The sequence below is a fragment of the Pseudopodoces humilis genome, chromosome 3, assembly GCF_049639895.1.
Source record: "Pseudopodoces humilis isolate 2021_Gansu_Grassland_sample_001 chromosome 3, ASM4963989v1, whole genome shotgun sequence".
Classification (NCBI taxonomy): Eukaryota; Metazoa; Chordata; class Aves; order Passeriformes; family Paridae; genus Pseudopodoces; species Pseudopodoces humilis.
The window spans coordinates 107068414-107090868 of record NC_142202.1 but is presented as its reverse complement, the minus strand read 5'-3'; the positions used below and the strand labels follow the sequence as shown (position 1 = coordinate 107090868).

At 41.4% G+C, this 22455-nt stretch overlaps 1 protein-coding gene across 3 annotated transcripts in view; it reads right to left on the bottom strand.

Annotated features, from left to right (window-relative positions):
- Positions 1-4710: 4710 nt before the first annotated feature.
- Positions 4711-22455, bottom strand: part of MFSD2B (MFSD2 lysolipid transporter B, sphingolipid) — a 39552-nt gene continuing 21807 nt past the window's right edge. Inside the window, exons 7-14 of one of the 3 annotated variants that reach the window (XM_005521829.3) lie at positions 21585-21675; positions 21369-21490; positions 18957-19040; positions 17588-17668; positions 12272-12381; positions 10626-10769; positions 8272-8448; positions 4711-7302 (exon numbers count right to left, since the gene is read on the bottom strand). In XM_005521829.3, coding sequence (XP_005521886.2) covers positions 7245-7302; positions 8272-8448; positions 10626-10769; positions 12272-12381; positions 17588-17668; positions 18957-19040; positions 21369-21490; positions 21585-21675 — 867 coding nt within the window. In that variant the 3' untranslated portion in view covers positions 4711-7244. The remainder of the gene's footprint in view (positions 7303-8271; positions 8449-10625; positions 10770-12271; positions 12382-17587; positions 17669-18956; positions 19041-21368; positions 21491-21584; positions 21676-22455) is intronic. The other 2 variants (XM_014251395.2, XM_014251394.2) reach the window with 2 other exon arrangements.

Sequence of the window (22455 nt, the reverse complement as noted above, 5' to 3'; positions counted from 1 at the left end):
GCTTCCATCTCTGTGGATTTGGGGAAGTGGTTGCCATGTGTCTCATCTTTTGTGATGAAAACATCTAGTTAAAGTCTGACAGAAGAAAATGTTCTATAGGCTTTTGTAATGAGAGAGAGAGAAAATGCAAAGTGGAAATTTAGAAAAAGTTTATGTAAGCCCAAGTTTATGTAACATGGATTTCAGTACTGAAGAAAAGACTAATCCAAGATTGCTCCCCATAAAATCACAGCATGATAACATTAAGCAGTTCATCAGGCTTTCACAGTGGCACTTACTGTATGAGAAGGCATCAAGCAACTAGATTATAGAATTGAAGCTGCTGTCTCAGGACTAAGATAATCTCTTTTTTAAATTTTTTTATTGCTTCTTTGGAAATTTAGCCACTGTTAAAAGAAATCTATCCACAAAAAGACAATATTAAAGATACAATGCTAGTATAAGCTTCAGAGAGCACTCAGCGCTGGGTGGTGAAATGACAAGTTACAGCTTTTGATGAACAAGGGAGGAGGAAAACAGGTGAATTTGACAGTTGTGGGCTCAATCTTTTACATAACAATCATCTCTTCTCAGTAATGGTCACTGTTTAATCAGAAGGAGGACCATGATTACACCTGTCCCTAACAGAAAGTCACTGAAACCTCAGCACTGGGTGTGGGTTCAAAGCAGGCTGGATGCTGGAGATGGTCCATGTTTCCTCACAGCAGCCTGACAGTCCTTTTTCATGCCTGTTCCTGCTTCCAACATCCAAATAACCCATGGGAGGAGAGGGTCAGGGCTCTGCAGAACACCTTGACCTTGAGTTTCTCATACCTCAAATGCTGCTTTTGTAGTTTTGTTATGCAGCCAAACAGTGTATTAAAATTAGCTGCTTATTTTGGAATTGTTACTATTTGTGTTAGATTGAAAAAAGATAGTATCTCCTACCAGAAGTGTGCTTGGTCTCAGTTTGCATCAAACAGACTTGTGGAGCTCTTACAGCTCCCCAGGTGAGCACTAAGGACTTACCTGTGCAGGTAAGTTACATCACAGGGCAATGCTGTGTGGGGTAACTGGAGCAGACACAGCAAGTGCAAGACACCTGCTAAAAGCTGTTAATAGTTTGGTCAGATTACACTGGTTCTTCATGGAAGAACGTTCCATGTGCTCTGTGCACGTGGACAAATACTGCATTTAAAATACAATCCAAGGAATTTTGGAAGAATAAAATTCTTATGTTAAGAGACTTGCTTATTTCATGGAATCACAGAATAATGTGGGTTGGAAGGGACCTTAAAGATCATCTAGTTCCAACCCCTGCTGTGGGCAAGGACACCTTTTACTAGACCAGGTTGCTCCAGTCCCATCCAGCCTGGCTTTGAACACTTCCAGGGATCCACAGTTTGTAGGAACAATTTGTGCCAGTGAGTCACCACCCTCACAGAAAATTCCTTCCCAAAGCATAAAGTAAACCTGCTCTCTTTCAGTTTAAAGCCATTTGCCCCTTGTCTATTACCACAGTCTCTTGTAAAAAGTCCCTCCCCAACTCTCTTGTAGGCAGTGGAAGGGGTTCTAAGGCCTCTCCTGATTCTTCTCCAGACTGAACAACCCCAATTATCTCATCCTGTCTCCTCAGCAGAGCTGCTCTGGCCCTCGGAGAATTTTCAGGGCCTCCCCTGGACTCACTCCAACAGGTCTGTGTCCTTCACATATTGGGGGCCCCAGAGCTGGACACAGGACTCCAGGTGGGATCTCACAGGACTCATCTCTCACCTTCTGCCCATGCTGCTTTTGATGAAGCCCAGGACACATTTGGCACACTGGTGCACAATGAAAACACATTGATGCACATTTGGCTTTCTGGGCTCTGAGAACACATTGCCAGCTTATGTTGAGCTTATGTTTTCAGCCAACACACCCAAATATTTCCATTCAAGGCTGCTTGATTTAAAATCAAAACACCATTTCTAAATTTATGGGATGATCTGCCCCAAAGCTGAATGTTAAAAGAAGGCCCAAATAGTTGAAAAAGTACCAAGCCTAATCCAAGAATCCTTAAGAGAAGACTGCAGGGTTTTAAGGAACCTTCTTCTCTTATGGCTTTTCTTTCATGCCTGCAAGTCCCTTTGGGAATTCTGGAGATGCCCATTCTCTCTGCTTGGCCAGCTCAGCACAGCTGAGACTTTGCCAGGAGTCTGGGGTGGCTGCAGTTTTGCTTCATCCCACACAGATGTCAGCAGGTACTTCTGTGCACTGAGACCCATGATCCAACAGGGCCAGCAACTGTGGGAATTGCTAAACCTGCTAGATGTGGAAATGTGCAGATTCTATTCCATGACTTTGAAGGTGACCAAAGAATGAGTTTATTTTGGAAACACAAGGGAAGTGAAGTCCTCATGGGCTGCAGCCAGTTTGAACAGAAACTTCTTGGCCAATGTAAACAAATGTACAATTGTACAATGCCAATGTAAACCTGTTACATCATCACGGTGACAAGCCCTAGGCAGGGAAAAGCATCCTCTAGGTAAAACAGATTAAATTCCATTATGGAAAATTCTAGCGTGCAAAGGAAATTCTTTTGATCGTTTGCTGAATGTAGATGATTCCACGTACATCAGCAAAACCAGGCTGGCAGGGGATGGGTGTTGGGTCTCCAAAGTGGAGCTTTATCAGTGAAGCTGAGCAAACAACCATCATCAGCTCCATGAGACCTGAGCAATCCTTCCTCATCATCTACAGCAGAGCACGGCAAAAGTGAGGACAGACATCTGTATGTTGTAGCTTAAATTCATAGCCTCATCTAAGATCATCTGGAGTAAGAAATAGATCAGGAAATAAGATTTATTTCTGCTTCCACACTTCCACAGCAAACACACGCATTTCCCTACCATCCAGCAGTTCTGCTGCTCTCCAGATGGGGTTGGAGGCTGCTGCTCTGTAATGTCTCTAAAGTGGTACTGAGGACCCAACCCCTCTGAAAAGTGCCACAGCTGAAAAGTGCCCTGTCTTTGTTCAGCCATGTCATTCCAATTTGTGTCTTCAGAGACTGTAAATTCTCAGGTGCTACATAGCAAAAAGTGTCCTCCTCTGCCTCGGGAACAGACAGATGCTGCTGCTTCATCTTTTGAATGAAGTTTCTCAGTGAGTTAACATCTGGATTGTGCAGTAGGTTTGGTGTTTGTGAAGCAAGAGCCATCTGATTTCATACTTTAAGCCTTCAGGATATACATGTTCTTGTAACCATAATACTCAGCACTCTTGCTGAGTATCTGAACTGTGGAATTGAAAGTTAAAAAAAAAACTTACAGTGAAATTGCACAGAAACAAAATTTCCTCCTGCACCCACCCATTGTATGAGTCCAACTGAGCATCCTAGCAGTCCATAAGATTTCTTAGGGAAAAGGCTGTTATAACACTTTGTGACAGTTTTTACATAACTATGATATGAAAATCACATGATGTATATGATTTACCACTAAACTGCTGAAATCTATTGGATGGGACTTTGAGCTAACTTGCCCTTTCTTCTTCATCTTACAGCTGGACAACAGATACTAGGTCTGAAAGGATCTCAGTTTTCCTGGTGGAAACTCCTCCACTCAAGGAGACTGATTTAATTCTGTGTTTTCTGTCTACAGCCCAGAAAGGCAAGCAGAGAAGTAAATGAACAAGTGATACTTGGAGACAAACTGAACTCAAAAGCAGTTTAAAACATTTTCCTCTTCAACTACTTTGCTTTGAATGCTGAAGGTAAATAAAGATGAGAGGATGCAGCAGGGACTGAATCAAGCAGAAATTCTTATAAGGTTCAGGAGTAATTTAAGGAATTAGGACTCAAATCTTCAGAGCCCTTCCTGAAAACCCAGTGACCTGACACAGAAGGTCCCAGCCTTCAGGGACTCCCCAGGGCAGATGTCTGAGGTGGTGTCCACCTGTTCAAGTGGGAGACTGGGCAGAAGGGATCTAATCCAGCTAAGCCAAGGTCAGTCAGTGAGCTCAGGGGCAGGCAGGGGACAGCGAGGCAGGAGGGGAACACAAAGGCACAGCTGGTGGCCAACAGCAACCCCCTCCATCAGTGCCTGGTGGGAGCAGCAGCTTGGATATGGAGCTACCTGATCACCAGCAGGAACTCTCAGGGAGCTGGGGTAACCTTGGAAGGTATCAGCATTGTTGTGAGGCAGGAAAAGCAATGAAACTGGAAGAGAAGACTGGGTTGATGGTTAGACTTGATAATCTTAAAGGTCTTTTCCAACCGTAGTGATTCTATGATTGGTGACCAGTCAGCTACTGACTGCCAGTAACCATCCCGGCATGGAAGATTTGGGCTGCCCTCAGTACACTTCAGCAAGGACAAGGAATTGGACGTGGTTTGGCTTACAGAGCAATACCCAGCAACAAATAACTCTGTCATCCTTCTCTTTTCTTCCTATATTTGTTGGAATTGCCTGTGTGCAGGTGGGGAAGTGCTGCCCCTTATCACCCAACTGGGTTAATTCAATCTCCCATATTCTTATTACTGTGTTTGGATATTACCTGAAGGAGAACCCCTGGGAATTAAACCTGGCTCCTTCTACTGCCAATCAATGGGAAGGCAAGAGGTTACATTAGATTAGCATTTAATCTGAATGCTTGTCAACATAAGAATTTGCTTCTTTCAGTCACATGTTCTGAACATGCATAAGGCATACACATAATTTAAAACTGACAAGAGACATATAAACCTCTTTCGTTTTACTGCACCAACATTGAGCCCTAAGAAAAGAAAGTTACAGAAATAATCTTACCCTGCAATTAATTCTTTGATTTACAAAAATACACCCATTTTCTCAACAAAATTACAACAACATTATATTTCTGATAATGAAATAAAATTATGGTATTTTCAAAATATAAAAATAGTCTGCTTCATTTACTCTACAGAAGCTTTATCTTTTCTTTGGTAGTTCCCATTGCTGGTACCATATGCAAAGTGAGGACTGTAAGATAAGTAAGATTCAGTAAGATAAAGATCACATTGTCTCTCTGGAGAAGAATAGTTTACAATCAAACAAGTTTACTTTCTAAGAGTCTGAATTCAGACAGGGTGTTATGCAATTTTAGAGGCAACTGCACAACTGATCTAGAAGTAATATCTTAAGCCACATTCAAATGGCTCCACTCAATCCCAGCCAGCAGTTTCTGCAGCCCTTTTATCACTGGGCTAAGTATTCAGTTTATATAAACTGACACGGAATCACTGCCTTGTAGCTACAGATTTATAGTAGCTGAAAACACAACCCATTAAAAAACATTAACAGCCTTTACTGGACCTTCTGGTTATTTTTAAAGATGACTATTCAGAAATACACAAATGTTACAGAATAAATCGAATGCCCCAAACTGTTCTCTCTGATGTTTTGGAGCTATGTGATATTGCTACATAACCTACCTACTTCAAAGTGCAGTAAATCTCCTATTTCAAATTCCATCAGACTCAAAATTGTAAACAGGCTTATGGTTTTTATTGCTGTAAACACATATGCCCCAGGCATACATATCTTGGTTTGTCCAAAAACTGAAACAAGGAAGAAAACAAAAAAACCCAGCCTTAGATGGCAAGTCAGCAGGAATCTTAAATGCAGTTAACTCTTACCCACACAAGCTCAAAATATATCCTTAGAAACTCCCTCACGATTAAGCATTTTGAGGAATTAGGACAGTTATATGGCCTTTGACTTCAAACTTGCCTGACAAGGTTTCAGTATCAGACTTAATGAGATGCTCCGTGGTTGCACTGATTTTACGTGCCAGTGTCCTTCAGCAAAATCTTTCCCAATTTCCAGTCCCAGCACTTCCCAGGTAGCCCTGAGCAAATTACAGGTGGCCACTTCCTCCAGGTGCTCCAGAATAGCAGCAAGCCCGTCCTCCAAAGGCACTTCTGGTACAGCAAAAAGGCACTCACAGAGTCACAGGGTGAAGGCAGTGGGAAGAAATTCACATTTTGTCTTGCATTGTGCTGATTTCTTCAAGGTGAACAAACCTCTTGGATTCCTCACTCTCCCTTCCACATTTAGATACACCTTCAGAGTCCAGTCATTTTAGCTTAAGCTTGGAGCCAGTCTCTGGAGGTCTCTGTAGCTGCACTGACCAACCAGAAGCTAGGAATAAACAGGTCTGAACTTCAGTGCCAGAAGGTGCCTGAGATTAGGTGTGTCTTTCATTTAAAAACTGCTCAACAGTGTAAATCTATAGTAGAAATGAGGTTCCAGTTGATGTAACTAAAGCATGATAACATCCCTGACTGAAACAATAATCACCATTTAAAAGGCAGGTGTAGCCTCATTATTGCAAAATAGGTGCAAGCTGAGATTAATACCTGTGCTGTGGTGTTTTGTGAGGCAGACAACCTACACCATGTGAGAAATGGGCATGGTGATTACTTAAAGGCCAAAATCTAAAGAAATTTGAATTACATAATGTTTGGAAGGGACTATTGATTTTTCATATCCTCAGGGGAGATGCTGATTTTGAAAATATTCTCTGACAGAAATCAGTTTATGGGTTTCAGAAGTAAGAAACATCAGTAATGGGAAATGCAGGGTTCTATTTACTATAGGATCCTATAGGAACCTGTAAATTAGATTACCTCAAAATCTTTCAAAAAAAAAAAAAGGGAAAAAAAAAATCCTCAAAATATGTCTGCATCAGTGATTTGCCTAATTTCAAAACAAAGTAAATCCTAACTTCATATAGTATACTTCAGGTTCCCAAGTGCTTTCCAAACACAATAGTGTGCAAGTTATAGGTAAAGATTGTGCTCAAAATCCACCCCAGCCCCCAAGGGTGAAGCATATTGTGAGTTAATATTTGGATGGTGCCTCATGAATTGGACTCAATGACCCTTCTGAGTATTTTCCAGTTCAGAACCTTCAAAAATTCTCTGGTCACATTTATACTTTTTTTTCCTCCTTAAGTTACAAATGCATAAAATATCCCATGAACAAGATCACAGCTTCTCATTAATCATTGTAAAAAAAACAAACAAAAAACCCCCAAGCCTTCAATAGCTTACATTTCTGAGTATGTGTAATGTCTTTTTTAGCACAGTGCATTGAGTTAGATGTATATTTGCACAATGGTGTCCGCTCTCAATTTCCTTACGGGCTATATCAGAATCATCCTTTGTCCTTTTTGATAAAATGTGAGCAGAGAAATGACCTGGAAAACTCTCAGAGTTGGTTGGTGGGATGTGAGTCTGTATTGGAAAGCCACTGCATTCAGAGCTTTCAGACCGAGGTGTCCTTTTTGTGGCTGTCCAAGTTCTCTGTGCTTTGATGGCTCCTCCTGGTAAAAGCAGAACAAATGATACATGAACACACTTCTGGCTTTCACTGCTGACTAATCAAGCTGTTTGCTGACAAACAGCTGAGAAAGTCCAGCAAGGTGTGGTTATTCTGGACAATGACTGAAGCCCCTGAACAGAGGGACCAGTGCTTACCCATCCCCTCCAGTCTGCCCAGAGGCCTTTGTCATATCTGCCAACCCCATGCACAGGTCTTGGATATTTTAGGGCATGAGCTGGTCCCAGGTACCCGTGCTTAGGTCCTGGAATTGACCCCTTAGCTTTGGAAATCAGTTTCCAATTCCAGTAAATTGGGATAACAAAATCAAGACAAAGGAACAATCTATTTTTTTGTTATTTTGTCCATCAGTCTGCTAGGACTGTCCTTATGTATGTCCTCAAGAGCTGACAGAGGTAGATGAATTTGAGCTAGACAAGATTTTCCTTAGAGAAGAAGAAAAAGGGAGGAAGGGAGAGTGAAAAGAGTAGAAAGGGCAAGAATAGCTCAAAGCTGACTTTTCTTCTCCCACAATATTTTGTGCCTACGCTTCTAAATGGTTTGGATGTTTCTTGTATCCCATAAACACCAAGAATGCAGTCAGCAATACAATTTTCTTCTATAGAAAAGTAAATTGTAACTATTCACATTTTCCCCGCAAATTTAATCTATGTAGAATATTCCTCATTTCTAGCCTGAAACAATGTACCACAATAGTGCTTTGTGAGGCACTCCAGAGAAAATGTAAAATAGAGCAGCTGAAATTTCTGATAAATGGCCCTCTAAGCAGGTTGTACTGAACTACAAAAAAGAGATACTGGAACATGTCATGGTACTATTCCATTAATAATTTGACTAAGAGCATGTTGTTTCATTTTTTTGTAAGGAATATAGTGATTCCTTAAAATAATTTTCCCAGATTAAGAGCTGCTGTGGGGGTGTTGCTGCTGTTTTACTGCCAGTCCAAACTTACCTTAACTCTTCAAGGGCAAGCTTTGTTTCTTTCCGACTTTCTTCAGTGATAGGGTAGAAAAGGAGTATAAATAAACCTAAAAGGATGAGGATGGCAGGGACTGCTCCAATGAGGAGTTTCAGTGTGAGGATCACATCATCTGACTGTCTGCATATCCCTGGCTTGTATCCAGTAAACCTAAACAAATGGAAACAAGTGGGGTATGTGTTTGTTCAAAGCTAAAAGGCTGTTGTTCACCTGAAGGCTTTTTTCTTCCCACCCCAAATCTTCAAGACTTTTCTCCCATTTTCCCTCTACATCTTTTTTCCTTCTCCCCACTACATTTCAAATTGTGTTTTTCAAACCTCATTTTTGTGCTAGACTTCAGATAACTGCATTACCTCTGTATTTTCTTGTTATTATATATAATATTAAAGTTAATTACTGCTGCTGAAATTGGTCCAATTACTTGCATACTTTTAAAGAAAGGATTGTGGAATGCCATGTAAGGAAATAAACTGATGCCCAGCAAATTCCTCCTGAACATGAGGCAGAACTTCTTTCCTGTGCACTGACCAGATTGCCCAGAGAGGCTGTGGAGTCTCCCTCACTGGAGATATTCCAGAACCATCTGGACACAATCCTGTGCCCTGTGCCCTGGGATGATCCTTTTTGAGCAAGGAAAGTTGAAACCAGATGAGCTACTGTGGTCCCTTCCAGCCCTAGCCATTCTGTGATTCTGTGAAATTAATGTTATGTGTTTCCTATTAATATTCAGCAAAGTATTCAAGCTCTGCTTTAAAAGCATGCAAGTAATTTGACCAATTTCAACAGCAATAATTGACTTTAATTTAAACACACACTTAAGCACTCATCTCAAGGTAGACAAATTTACTCAAGTGCTCTGAGTTAGGTACACACTTACACTTCATTGATTCAGGGCTTCCATACAGTCCCATAACTGCTGAGTTACTGAAATTCCTATTCCAAATTTGTGGAATGGGTTTTTCCTCTGAACATCCACCTAATGAAAGCTACAGCTCATTTGGCATCACTCTGTCTACTGTGTTCTCCCACAAACATCTGTCTTGGCAAATTGCTGGGACTCAACTGGAATGCAATTGAAAAGGGGCTAATTGGGGAACAGCAAATTGTTTGAAGGTTTTAGCAATGAATAGCTAAAATTCCTAAGCCCAAAATTCCTAAGCATTGCCTGTTATTTAGCAATTTCAGCTCAAGGCCCCAAAGCAAAACATTCTGGTTACTGAAATCTGGAGCTGAGGGCTAGATTTCCCTTCTAAGTATTTATTGTGTGCTGCAGCAGGGACAGGTGTCGCTCTATTAGGAACGGCGAGAGAGCGACATAGACTCTCTAGGGAGTCGATTAGGAGAATGTTTCGTAGTTTATTACTTCAGTTCTGCTTTATAGACTGATACGTGGAAAGTACAGAAAGGAAACTCTTATTGGTTAGTAAACTACTACATTACCATCATTGGTCAGTGGGGCACACACCCCCCGACCTTCTCCTGCAAAGAAAACAAGAGACAGAGAAACAACACTTGTAAGGCTGTTTTCTGTCTTTGAGGATTGTTTTGAATCTTCCCATGAATTCCCAGGCTACTTTCTCAGGCTGGACTGAGAGAGTTATGTGGCCTGTAATTTCTACAGGCTCTCTGTTTCAGAGTTAGCATCCACAGACAGGCACGGGCCCTTTCTGCCAAGTCTTGCACAAAGGCAGGGCAGGAGATGCCTGGCCACTTTCTCAACCTGTCTGGTCAGAACAGACAAGACAAAGTGGAAAGAGACCATAAACCTACTCCCAAAATGACATGGTCTAGGTGACAGACCTAGACAGACAGAGCTGTGAGAAAGCTTTTCCTGACTCTGATCAGTATCCAGTTCCTTAAAACCATGCAGGAATTGGTGATCCTTTCGTGCTGAAAGGTGCTGATTCATCTCTGGCACCCCTGAAAGCACTCAAATCCATGTAAAGTCTTACAAGAGATAGTCCAGTTCAGGTGCAACAGGGAATGCACAAAGCACCTATATCACCTGTTGGGGACTTTGATCTGCTGCAGTTTCATCTTTAGTACTTTTTTCACATAAGCCGCTAAAATTTACATGAGTAATTGAAAAGAGGAAAATCTAAAGGGAAGTAATGTTTTTCTGAACAGTACCATGTCAGGGCAAGTAACTTAATGCTTAATTTTCTGGCCTAGATGGCACCAATCCTGTCTTTAGTGGTCAGCCATCTGGAGCTGCTGGCACTTTCAGGCTCAGGGCATGAAGGCAATTAACTCCACAGCGTAAAAGTGTTGTAAGCTCAGAATGATTTCAGAGTAGATCCACTAAGTGGAAACACAGTGTTACTTACTCCAGTCCTGCTGCAGAAATTCCTAAGCCAATTCCTGCTGACATCTTGGTAAAAAAAACGTAAGAGGAATAGAAAATGGTTTCATGTCCTTTCCCATGGGGATTCTGCAGACGAAAGTTATCAACAACATCAGGCAGCATTGACCTAGAAGTGAGCAAGATGAAAGACAAACTCAAGCCAAAATTTCTTTTCAAAGTCCAAAGTTAATGAAATAGAGCACAGCCCTCCTTCATTTTTAAGCTGATTGATGTAGCCATGCACATGAAAGAATCCTGTTCAAAAGGTTCTACTCCTGGAAGGAAGGCATAAAATGTGTAAGAAAAGCATAGCCACAGATTACTATGTAGAAAATCACTGAAAAGCCATCAAACACTTGAGAGGTGACAGAATTTCCTAGTCTGCCTATCATTCCACTCAGAAGTTGTAATATTAAAAAAAGACAAACAAATCCTCCATTTCTTAAGATTTCAAGGGACTCAATGTCTGAATAGTTGCACTCTGAACTAACTCTTTTGACAAGGTAACAACATTTTCAAAAACCAGTGAAACCTTTCTCTATTTCAGAGAAACTGAATTAGGTAACAGGCAATTAGAATGGAAGCTGCTCAAATGTTAATTGTGAACTGACGTTTTATTTCCAATATATGTAATTATTTACTGTTGGAAAAAGAAAGGTCTTCTCACCCTCTGTGCAGAAAAGCTTACATAGTCTGATGACTAATTTCAAACTATGTACTCCATGATCTCTTGGAGTTTTCAGGGCACTGTACAAACAAATTATAAAAAAGTGCTCTCAGCAATGGTCTTGCTTTCTGGTTAATGTAATCTCAATAACAATTATTTAATCTGAAGAGGAAATGTCCTGCCATTCTTGAGTTGTTTTCCCCACTTATTTTCAGTCTTCAAGTCCAAAAGACCTTGAATTCTTGGTTTATTTTAATCATAACCTTGTGTATTTGATCTATAACAGAGGACTACTCAAGCAGGGATACACAGAATCATGGAATGATTTGGGTTGGAAGGGACTTTCAAAGATCATCTAATTCCAGCCCCCTGCCATGGTCAGGGACAACTTCCACTATCCCAGGTTGCCCCAAGCCCCATCCAACCTGGGCTTGGACACTTCAAGTGATGGGGCAGCCACAGCTTCTCTGGGCACCGTGTGCCAGAGCTTCACCACCCTCCCAGTGAAGAAACTCTAAAACTTAATCTAAATCTATCATCTTTCAGTTTAAAGCCATTACTGCTTGTTCTGTAACTACATGCCCTTATAAAAATTAAGATTAGATACAGTTTGCCTTATGTGTCCTCTGCTACATTCTTAATTGCTCAGCATTAATTGATTTACCTACCTTCATAATTCCTGAAGCAATGTTATCACACGTTCTACAACTACTTAGATTATTAATTAAATTACATACTGTCATGTACAAAAAGCAGCTACAGTTATGGTAGATGTACTTTGTTACAGGGCAATCAAGGTCACATCATTGCAAATAGTATCCACTATAAAACCAATAAAAAGTTCTTGGAAGAAGTGACTTTTGCCATATTCTGCCTCTTTCAGAGGCAAATTCCATGCAGTAGTATATACATGTAATGCAGAAATACATTAATTCCCCACCTCAAATGTAAAATTCTCCTACCATGGCAACAGAAGAGACGCTGCAATGCTCAGACCAGAGATGAAGGCCACAAAGTAAGCCAGGATCACGTTTGGAATGGTCACTAACATGACTGCAAAAGGAATCATCCACTGAAGAAGAAAAGCATTATATCTAAGTTACAGCATGCACTGTTCAATGCTATACACATTATTCCCTTCAAAATACAAAACTATGTTACAGAACAGTTAACAGCAATGTCTCACACTTCAGTATTTTGGTCAAATTGAATTTCCAAAAAGCCCTGAGCTAATCTGTACTTAACTACCCAGAATAATTGGAGAAAAGTAGGACAAGTGATAGTAGTGTTGTCTTGGCTAGCAATATTACAGCTACAATTGAAATAGTAAATTAAACAGACCCAAGAGCCTATTTACCAACTCACAAACCCTGGCCACATTTATGATCCTAAACAGTCATGGTTTCCAAAAGACCTATGGCCATATAAATACTTTTTCTGAAGAGCCCTAAAGTGGTTGATTCCCAAACTGTGCTAGATAAAATAATAGAATGGTTTGGTTTGGATGAAACCTTTAAAGATTATCTCATTCCAGGCCCCCTGCCATGGGCAGTGGCACCTTCCACTAGACCAGGCTGCTCTTATCCCCATCCAAGTGTTCAAGCCCTGGCCTTGAACACTTCCAGGGATGGAGCACACACAGCTTTTCTGGGCAACCTGTTCCAGAGCCTCTCCAGCCTCAGAGTAAAGAATTTCTTCCTAGTATCCAATCTAAATCTACACTCTGTCAGGTTAAAGCCATTCCCCTTTATCCTATCACTCCATGCCCCTGTAGGAAGTCCATCCCCAGCTCTCTTGAAGCTGCTTTAGGCACTGTAAGGAGCTCTAAGGTCTTCCCAGAGCCTTCTATTCTCCAGGCTAAATAACCCTGCCTGTCTTCATAGGAGAGGTGATCTAACCCTCTGATCATTTTTGTAGTCCACCTTTGGACTCACTCCAGTAGGTCCACAACCTTCTGAGGTGGTGGCTCCCAGACTGGATGCAGTATGGCAGGAGAGGTCTCATGAGAGTTGGAGCAGAGGGGCAGAATCACCTTCCTCAGCTGCTGTCCATTCTGTTTTTGAAGTGTTTGGTTTCGTAGGCTGCAAGCACACGTTGCTGGATCATCTTGAACATCTTGTCTACCAGCACCTCCATTTCTTTCCCCTCAGGGCTGCTCTCAATCCATTCACTGCCCACACTGTTTTTGTGCTCAGGATTGTCCTGGCTCAGATCAGGATTTTTGCCTGGCCTTGCTGAACTTTACGAGGTTCCCCATGATCCCACCTCTCAAGCCTGTCCAGGCCCTTCAGGATGGCATCCCCTCCATCCAGCGTGTCACCTGCACCTCACACAGCTCAGTGTCACCAGCACCCCTGCCTCGGTCCCTCTCTCCATGCCACTGGATATTGACAAGGATATTGAGCAGCCAGTCCCAGTACAGACCCCTGGGGATGACATCCCTCACTGGCCCCCACTTGGACATTGAGCCAATGACCACAACTCTGGTTGTAGATGGCCACCATCCAGCCCATTCCTTATCCACTGAGTGATCCATCCACTGAACCCATGCCTCTCCAGCTTACAGACAAAGATGTCATTCAGGACAGTGTCAAATACTATGCACAAGTCCAGCTAGACACTGCCAGTTGCTCTTCCCTTATCCATGAACACTGATAATTCTCAGGAGATTGCTAACCAGCTTGGGCAAAGATTTTTCTGCCAGTTAAATAACAGAGATAACCAAATGTCCATTTCTATTCTAGTCCAGTGGAACTATTTAATTTACTATTAGAGACAATGCCTGAAAACATCCTCACACTGCATTTCAGGGGAGTGGTAGGGCTTCAGTGGTTATTTTAAACTGTAAATATAACATTTCATGGATCACCTTCAGTCTTGAATGAGGGAGAACTTGCTTTCTTTTCCAATCATCACTTTAAAGCATATACATACTCAGCAATAACTAAACCCAAAAGTCAGAGTAGTTTACTCCGCTTCCCACAGCTGGATCCACTCATTGTATGACAAGCCACAGAGGTTACCCGCAAAACCAAATTAATTTGGTATGCTTGAGATTTTTTTTTCTGGCAGTAGTCATAGTCACTAGATTTCTTCAACTTCAGCTTGAAGCAATGGGCTTACAGGACTGAAAATCCACTTTTTAAAATGCTGATTGAATGCCTACTGCCCAGCTGTCCTATACCCGTCACATGCTCCATCTCCCACGCCTGTGAACAACAGGCACAGCAGCACATGTAGAATCCAGAACCAGGGGCTTATCTACAGGGCTTTTTAATGATGGGGGATTAGTTTAACATTAAGTGTTTCAATCCTCTATACGTGCAGCTTGGGAGCTGAGGGTATGAGAAGAGCTTTCACAGAGAGTGATTCCCCTAAGCACTGCTATTTACAGTTCTGTATGATAAGTGATTCTGGGAGTCCTGGAGTCTAATCCATTATGTTTATGTTTTAAATGCATTTCCCATCTAAAGCATTTGCTCACAAGCTAAGGAGGCAGAAAATAACCTTTCCTGTCTGCAAGTTCCCAGCACAGGCAGATAATCCTTGCATTAGCCCAGTGTTGTGGCAAAATCGTTATTTCACCACAAGAGAGCACTCCAGCAATATCAGATTTTATGTTGTCTATAAGCAATTTTATGACTGCCTTATGCTCCACATGAGGCACCCACTCAGAAACCAAAGCACTTAAACAAAATTCTAGATCGATAATAATAATCACTGTAACTGTAATTTCCTAGAGAAAGAGAAGCAGGGCCAGCAGGGCTGAGGTTACAATGCTCTAAAGTCTTGCTCATGCAGTGGCAGCGCAGTCATGGGGCAGCACTCCCACTGCAATAAACAGCTAATGCAGCTCCTTCTTTCTTACTTGTAAAGCAAATACTCTGTTATTGGCATCTGCTCCCTTGTCACAAGGCTGCTGCCCTCTGAGTTATGAACAACATCCTACAGCTATCCTGTGCCTCCCATCCATTCCCTGCTGTGTAAGGTGACGCTGCTGGGGTGCTGAAGGTGGTACTGGTCTCTGCAGCAGCACATTATGAAGGGCAGATCAGGAAAAGGTGCAGGGAGGATGAGTGGAAACAGGATGGGAGAGTGGAAACGGGGCTGCAGAGCCAGGACTCATCCAAAGGCATCTCTTCATGCTGCACAGTGCTCAGAGATGGCAAATAAACAATTGCGTATCTGTGAGGAGGTGCTCTTATTTTTATGAAATCCTGCAAAACCCACAGCCAAAAGATATTATTGGCTAGGATGGAAGCTAGTGCTGTGGGAGAGAGCCATCTTTGTTTTTAGACACCTTGTCAAAACTATGAACCAAGAAGATACCACACTTCTTAGAATTTCTCATGACCACTTCCAGTCACCAGCTGAGACTTACAGAGTGTAAGTTCAGTGTTTGCCCGGTGAGGGCAGAGCAGACACCTAAATGAACACAGCATGTGGAAGCTGAAGGAAATAAACAGAAGAGAATAATTTCTAGCCTGTGCACCAACCTGGTTGTGGGAAGAATGTGATCAAGGATCTTGCTTGGGAGCAGGATAATTCCTGATAATTCCAGAAATTTAGACTTCTAGGAATTTGAGATACTTAATCAGTTAGACATGATCACCTCTTTTGGTGGAAGAAAGCCAAGATTCTTGTTGCTTATCTACCAACCAACTCCTAAACTCTTTGAAGGCTCTCTTCAACATAGAATCACCTTAACAGGAAAAATTAGTCTGGAGTGCTGTGACTTTTTTTTTCAGGAAACTGAATTTCCAATCACATATTCCCCCTGAAAGCCGCGAGAGGTTATAGAGAAAAAAAAAATAAAAATTGTTTTCTTCCCTGTCTCATTCCCTTCCAGTAGAACGTTCCCCAATGACAAACTTAGGAGCCTTAAATGATGTGCTTTTATTTCATGGTGGGAGAATACAGATTAGTTGTACAGATCACACAAGGTGGTAGGGTAGGAAGCTCCTGTGATGCATTGTCAGACACAAAATCCATCACTGAGCTCACACTGAGTCCCCTGAGAAATGTCTGCAAGGTGAAACAGAGAGGTGGCTTTTTTTCAGTCCATCCCCCACTTAGACCATAACAGTCAAGCAACTCAACTGTAAAATTAAGTTAAACCATGTTTACAGAGGTGCTGACAGGCTTTCCAGTCATGTAAAACTAAATTTATAGAGCCAAGTTGGTTGAAGAAAGCATTTTTTGTGGCCAAGTAGACAGAGGAGGAGATTTCCTAAGGAGGAAATCTGCAATCCCAGGTCTAGTCAATGGGCCAATACTGCTTTTGACAGTTCTCTTTGCTCAAGTGGTAAAAAGAAATAAGGATGGGGCTCAAATTCCAGATGCCTACTTCAAAACACATAACAATTCAGCATATTTGGAACTTGGGTTTTAAAGTTATTTCTGATTCTCTGGAAGTCATTACAACACAGCTTTTAATTCCAAAAATTATAACTGTTCAACTCTATTCAATAGCTGTCACCAGACCTAAATTTTTCAGCTTTGTTCAGATTTTGACATATAGCTTTGGGCTGGATTTTTCAAGTCCTCCTGCTTTGTTGTACACAAGGCAATTTTTCTTTCCTCTTTCATAAGTAATTGAAGGTAAACAGGGGGAAAATGGGGAGGAACAGGCCTATACAATAACTCACCGAGGATGATGACAGAAAATTGCTGCTGTCTGCACTAAGTAAGGGACTTAAAATAATCCATCAGTGACAAGGGCAGGCTCACTGAGCTGGCTTTACAGAGCTGTGTCAGAGTTAAACCAGGCGTCTTTTCTCAGGTAGGTCACCTTTTTCTTTACTTCACTAATAACTGTCCCTCCCTATTCAGAGGGATGTGGATGCTCCTTGAGGGGGGGTGTGACAGACTTTTCTTCCTTTCCATGGGACTGAATTACCAATGCAGACACCTCAGCACCATATAACAAAGACAAAACAAACCTTGCACAACAGATAACTTGTCAACATGAGGCAACTCAGATCTGAATTTATAAAACCACATTGAAGCTCAGTTCTGAGAGCTTCAAATAAGGAAAACTCATGCAAATTCTTAAATAAGCTGGGACCTCCCTCCAGCATCAATCCATTTCTCAAAAGTTTCCCTTGGAAACTTGGAATCTGTCTGAAATTTGGTATAATGATTTAAAACAAACTCTAGAACTCAGCAAATTTCACATAAATTGAGGTTATAAGCACTTGAAAGAGCTGCTGAAGTGGCTCCAATTGTCAAACGAAATGAGCACAAGCAGAATTTTTTTTCTCAGAGGATTTGCTTACCGAAATCCCACATGCTGCACACTTCTTGCCAAATCTCTGCAGAAACTTCTGCCAGAAGGGAACACTCACAACTGCTGATACCTACAAGAGACAAAACCCCGTATCTGTACTGTGCTTACTTCCACTGACTTCAGCTGTAGAGCTCACAGACATCTTTTTGTCTAGAACATAAAAGCCTGAATGGAAGGTGAACATGCAGATTCTTGTTTCTCCTCATCCTTTGAGTGACTTTTTAAAATTCACTGTTAAGCTATCCGTCAGAGGGTTTTCCACAGTCAAACCTCAGAAGATAGTGTCTTAAAATTTCCTTTTCTAATGCAAGCCACAGCAGTCAAAGCTGTGCTCAGTCATTAAAGTTCAAACATACTGCAAACAGTCACACCTTGTGGTACTGCCTTTTGCCACACTGTCTGAACCTGACAAATGATGAGTGAGTTCAGCTCTACACTATGGTACAGGAAGAAAGCTGAAGTGCAAGGTAAACCTATCCTAAGATATGCTTAAGAGCACATAATCCATACTGTGTGTCCCTTCTTAGGAACAATCTGTAAAGAAATAGTTGTTTGCAGTTGACATTACTGTTTCAGACACTGAAATACTCTCCCACGGCAGCAACACCCACAAGCAATGTAGTGCCTATGCACTGAAGTACTGCTACTAATGGCAGCCTTACACTTGACCTTTATTTAAATGTCATTTAATTGTTACAGTTATATTTCAGTCTTTACTTTACTGTCTCTTGTCTCTCTTCTTGATGACCATCACTTACAGAGACTTAAGATACCCAGCACTCCTCTTTTGCTCTCCAACATCTTGGTTTTAATGGTTTTTGAAAAGATTTGTCTTATAATGTGGGAAAGGATAAGTATCACCTAAGCAAGCAGAATTCTACCTCTGCATGTCAAGAAAAAAGATTCTGTAAAAGGATCTTTTTATCACACTGCCAATTGCTCTAGAGAGGAATCTTCATATTTCTGTATATTTTAGATATTTATCCTTGCAAGCTGCCTAGCCCAGAGGAGTTGTGTGTATGAACATGCAAATTGAAGTTGTTTAATTTTCAGCACATAGGGTTGGGGAAAGGGACAAAGGAGGTAAAAATCCAGACCTCCTTTCTAGAAGCAGCTTCTGTCTTTTATTGAAGCTATGGCTTACAGGTAAAAACAACAAGGAATGACTTAAAAGCTCCAAACCACTATTTTTTTAGAAGTACAGTAGGGAGCAACAGCTTTATTTCAAACAAACAATACAAAAAATAGTATAGGCTCCTAACAGCTCTGCTTAGACACAACACTCTTCTTGTCTTCTGTAATTTTGTGTCAAAGCCCAGCAAGAACCAGGTAACATTTGGGAGAGAAGCACAACTCACCAAGATGGTCACCACCAAATACTGGAAGTGATTCCGGAGGCCAGCAGCGTGCGTGCAGAACAGGACAAAGTTCCCCTGTTCCAGCTGTTAAGACATTTGGTGACCACCAAAAGACAAAGGAAAATTAAAAAAAAAAAAAGACAAAAATTGCATCACACTCCATATTAGTTCAATATAGTTGGTGACTGATTTGTTAAATGTAGGGTTTGGGAGTCTCATTCTTCCCTTGTTTGCAGCAATTTAAAGAAGCAGTGATTGTCCTGTTATCACTGGAATAACATGCCAATAATACTGCGGCAAGCAAGAGCTAAGCCACAAATTCAGTCAATTTTAATAGAGCATAAAATTGACCAAAACAGAAATGGCCCTATGAAAGTATTCTGTCTCAAGGCTTTATTCCCTAAGTCCCAATTGCCTTGTGTTGTCACAGCTGCAGGCTACTGCAAGAAACTGGCTTTTCTCTTCCCCAGCAAGGCTATAAATCTTTCTCTAGAAGCTCTGACTCCAAAACAAGTTACATTTCAGCTGTAATAACACTCCTGCTGACTTCCTGTGGTAAAGCAGCTGGTTTTGTATGCACCCTCAGGTATGGAGTGTAGCTCTGGGTCACATCTCCCTACATCTGAATCCTCATCAGATGGAAGGATCTAACTGCACTGTGTTAGATGACAGGTGAAGCCACTGCCACCACCATGCTTCTGCAGAATTCATTTGGGATTCTGAACACCAGAATATGATGGAGGGCCAGCTCTGCAGAAGAAGAGTGATAGAGGAGGATTTAATACTCATGCCACAGCAGCATGATCAATTCTTGCTCCTTTGTGTGCTTGTAGATTACAGGTGGCCAATTGCCTGTATATAAATTAGGATATCCAAAAAGTTGCATCCTGTCTCTGTTTCCACAAAACCCTTCCCTAGTTTGTGACCCTGTTCATGCTGCCCTAATTTTAGACATGGGATATCACACTCTGGAATTACAGCCAATGCATCTTTACCTGCCCACTCCTTTTGCTGATCAGTAATCCACTATCTAAATTCCACAAAATCAGTGTCCCTCCCTCAAATAAAAGCAGCGAGTGTTGCTCATGCTGGCTCAACTGGAGTAACAGCTTCCAGCTTCTGCCTCCCCTCACACCTTCCCCTCAGTCAGCACAAACAGCCAAACAGAGAGATATGGACTGACAGAATATCTTTTCCTCTCTGGGTGTTGTCAGCAAGTAGTTGCCTGCCAGCAACCAGATGTGCTCTATATCCCTGCTGACTGGGTGGATGCTGGAAGGATGTGGACAATAAGGAACCTTCTATCTTTCATATTCTCCCTATCTCTGCAGTTGCACACAGTACTTCAGCTCCCAGACATGAGCAGAAATAACTTCTGTTATTGTTTCTCACCCTTGGGTATTCCAGCAAGGACTAACAGATGCTGTGCCCAAATCCAGGCAAAAAAGTTCAGCACTTCTTTGGCAAACAAACTTTTAAGCAGCCCTTGCAAGGAACTTAATTCGCCAGGACTGCTGGTGAGCACAGCACTGCTCTCTTACATGTCTTATTCTTGCCTTCTGTCCTGATCAATGATCAAACCTTGATCATCGGTTCATGTGACTAAGAGTCTCTTGGCAAAATGTGATAATTATTTTATTTTCAAAATAAAGCAAACTTTGAGTGATATATACAAGTTCAGAGTGAAATAATATATTTACTGAATTGAATATGTCTTAAAAGTCAGGATTAAAAAGCCTGCTGTACTTATGGGGAGTGAGGGTTTCTTACTGAGTGGCTTTTCTACAGCTCCTCTCTATGGGAGGATGCCCCACATCTTTTCGTGACAGCCACATCCAATTGCAGGTCCTCATTTCAAAATGAGCTCTACCTAATTCTGAAACAGGTGATGCCTCCTGCCTCTGAATGTCTTCTTATTCTGACCTAATGCCTTCCATCACAAAAGACTCCACAAGACCCAGTTCAGCCACTATCTGAGAGCAGTCACCTATGCAAAGGAAAGGGGCAACAGTTTAAAGCACAGAGAGAGGAATAGATAGAACAGAAAAAGCATTCTCTAAGCAACTGAAACCACAGGAGACTGTGCATGGGTAACACAGAATGACCCAGACTGGGTCACTAGGACTAGTTCTTCACCTTTTATGAAAAAAAAAAAAGGAAAAGAAAAAAGAAAAAAATAAATCTTTAAATGGTCAGGACTTTGGCTTTGCTTCTGCTTTGTAAGAACCATCTCCAGCCACACAGGACCCCAGGCACCAAAGGAGGACTCTGGTTCCCTACTGATTTACAGGGGAAGGCAACACCCCCCAGATCACCCCTCCAGTCACCAGCCAAAGGTTATTTGCATTTCAGACTCTCCCACGCTGGGAGTGGAATGAGGCCAGCACACAGACTGAGAGGGTCTGAAGTTACCTGAACTGCTGTCGAGATGAGAAGAAATGAAGCTGTAAGCTTCACATATGGACCATGCTTCATGGTGAGTGCAAGCCCCTTACAAAAAGGAATTGCTCTGTCTGATTTTAAGGCATAAGGATCTAAGAGAAGCAGAATACATGAAATAAAAATCTTTTCAGTACAGGAATGTGAAATAACTATTATTAAAGTGAGGCATATTTAAATATAACTTACCATCCCTTTCCTTTACTCCAAGAAAAAGAATGACAATTCCAAGAAGATACACACCTGCTATGACCCCTGCTGCAATCATGTAAACTTTTGCCTTTCAAAAGGAAAAAAAAAGACATTTGAAATTGTGACAGGAGAATGACAAGTCATTATGAAAATTTCAGTCCCTTTTTGGTAAGCCACCTGAAAATGAAGAAATACTCATCTGCATACAGCCAAATGCCTGTCTGCTACCTTGCTGAAAAATGTTCACTTCTGCAGTTCCTTTATAAACCACACCTGCCTTAGGATAAATTCAGGGCATATAAGTATATATTTCTTAAAAAAAAAAAAAAAGAAAAAAAAAATGAAGCAGTGAACAAAAGGGTTACTGTGTTGGCAACCTGAATATTTTAAAAATTTGCTTATGTAGAGACTAACTACAGACATACACAGTCACCTAATCAAAACCATGCATCATCCACAGAGGCATTCTCATTTTCAGTAAGTCCAGTTGATCTGGCTACACAGACCACAATCTGGAATTTCATGGTGGATAGGAGAGCCCTCAGTACTGATGTAAACATGATGATAATAATGGAAATTATGTATTTTAGAAATCATACGTACATGCCAGTGTTTTGTGTATGGTACCTTGCATGCTGGTTTTCCCACTTATTTAGTGAAATATCCAAGCAAATTCAGAAATCTTTGCTTCTATTTAGCCAGGGGAGAAAAGCCTCCAAGGATACTTCCCACACCACCAGATCACACTTACTGCTGCTAACTCTGATTACACTGACTTTGGATTAAAGCTTTAAAAAAAATTTTGCTTTAGTATAATGTAATAATTTACCTGATAATGTGTTATCAAAGATAGCTTATAGAGCTTTAT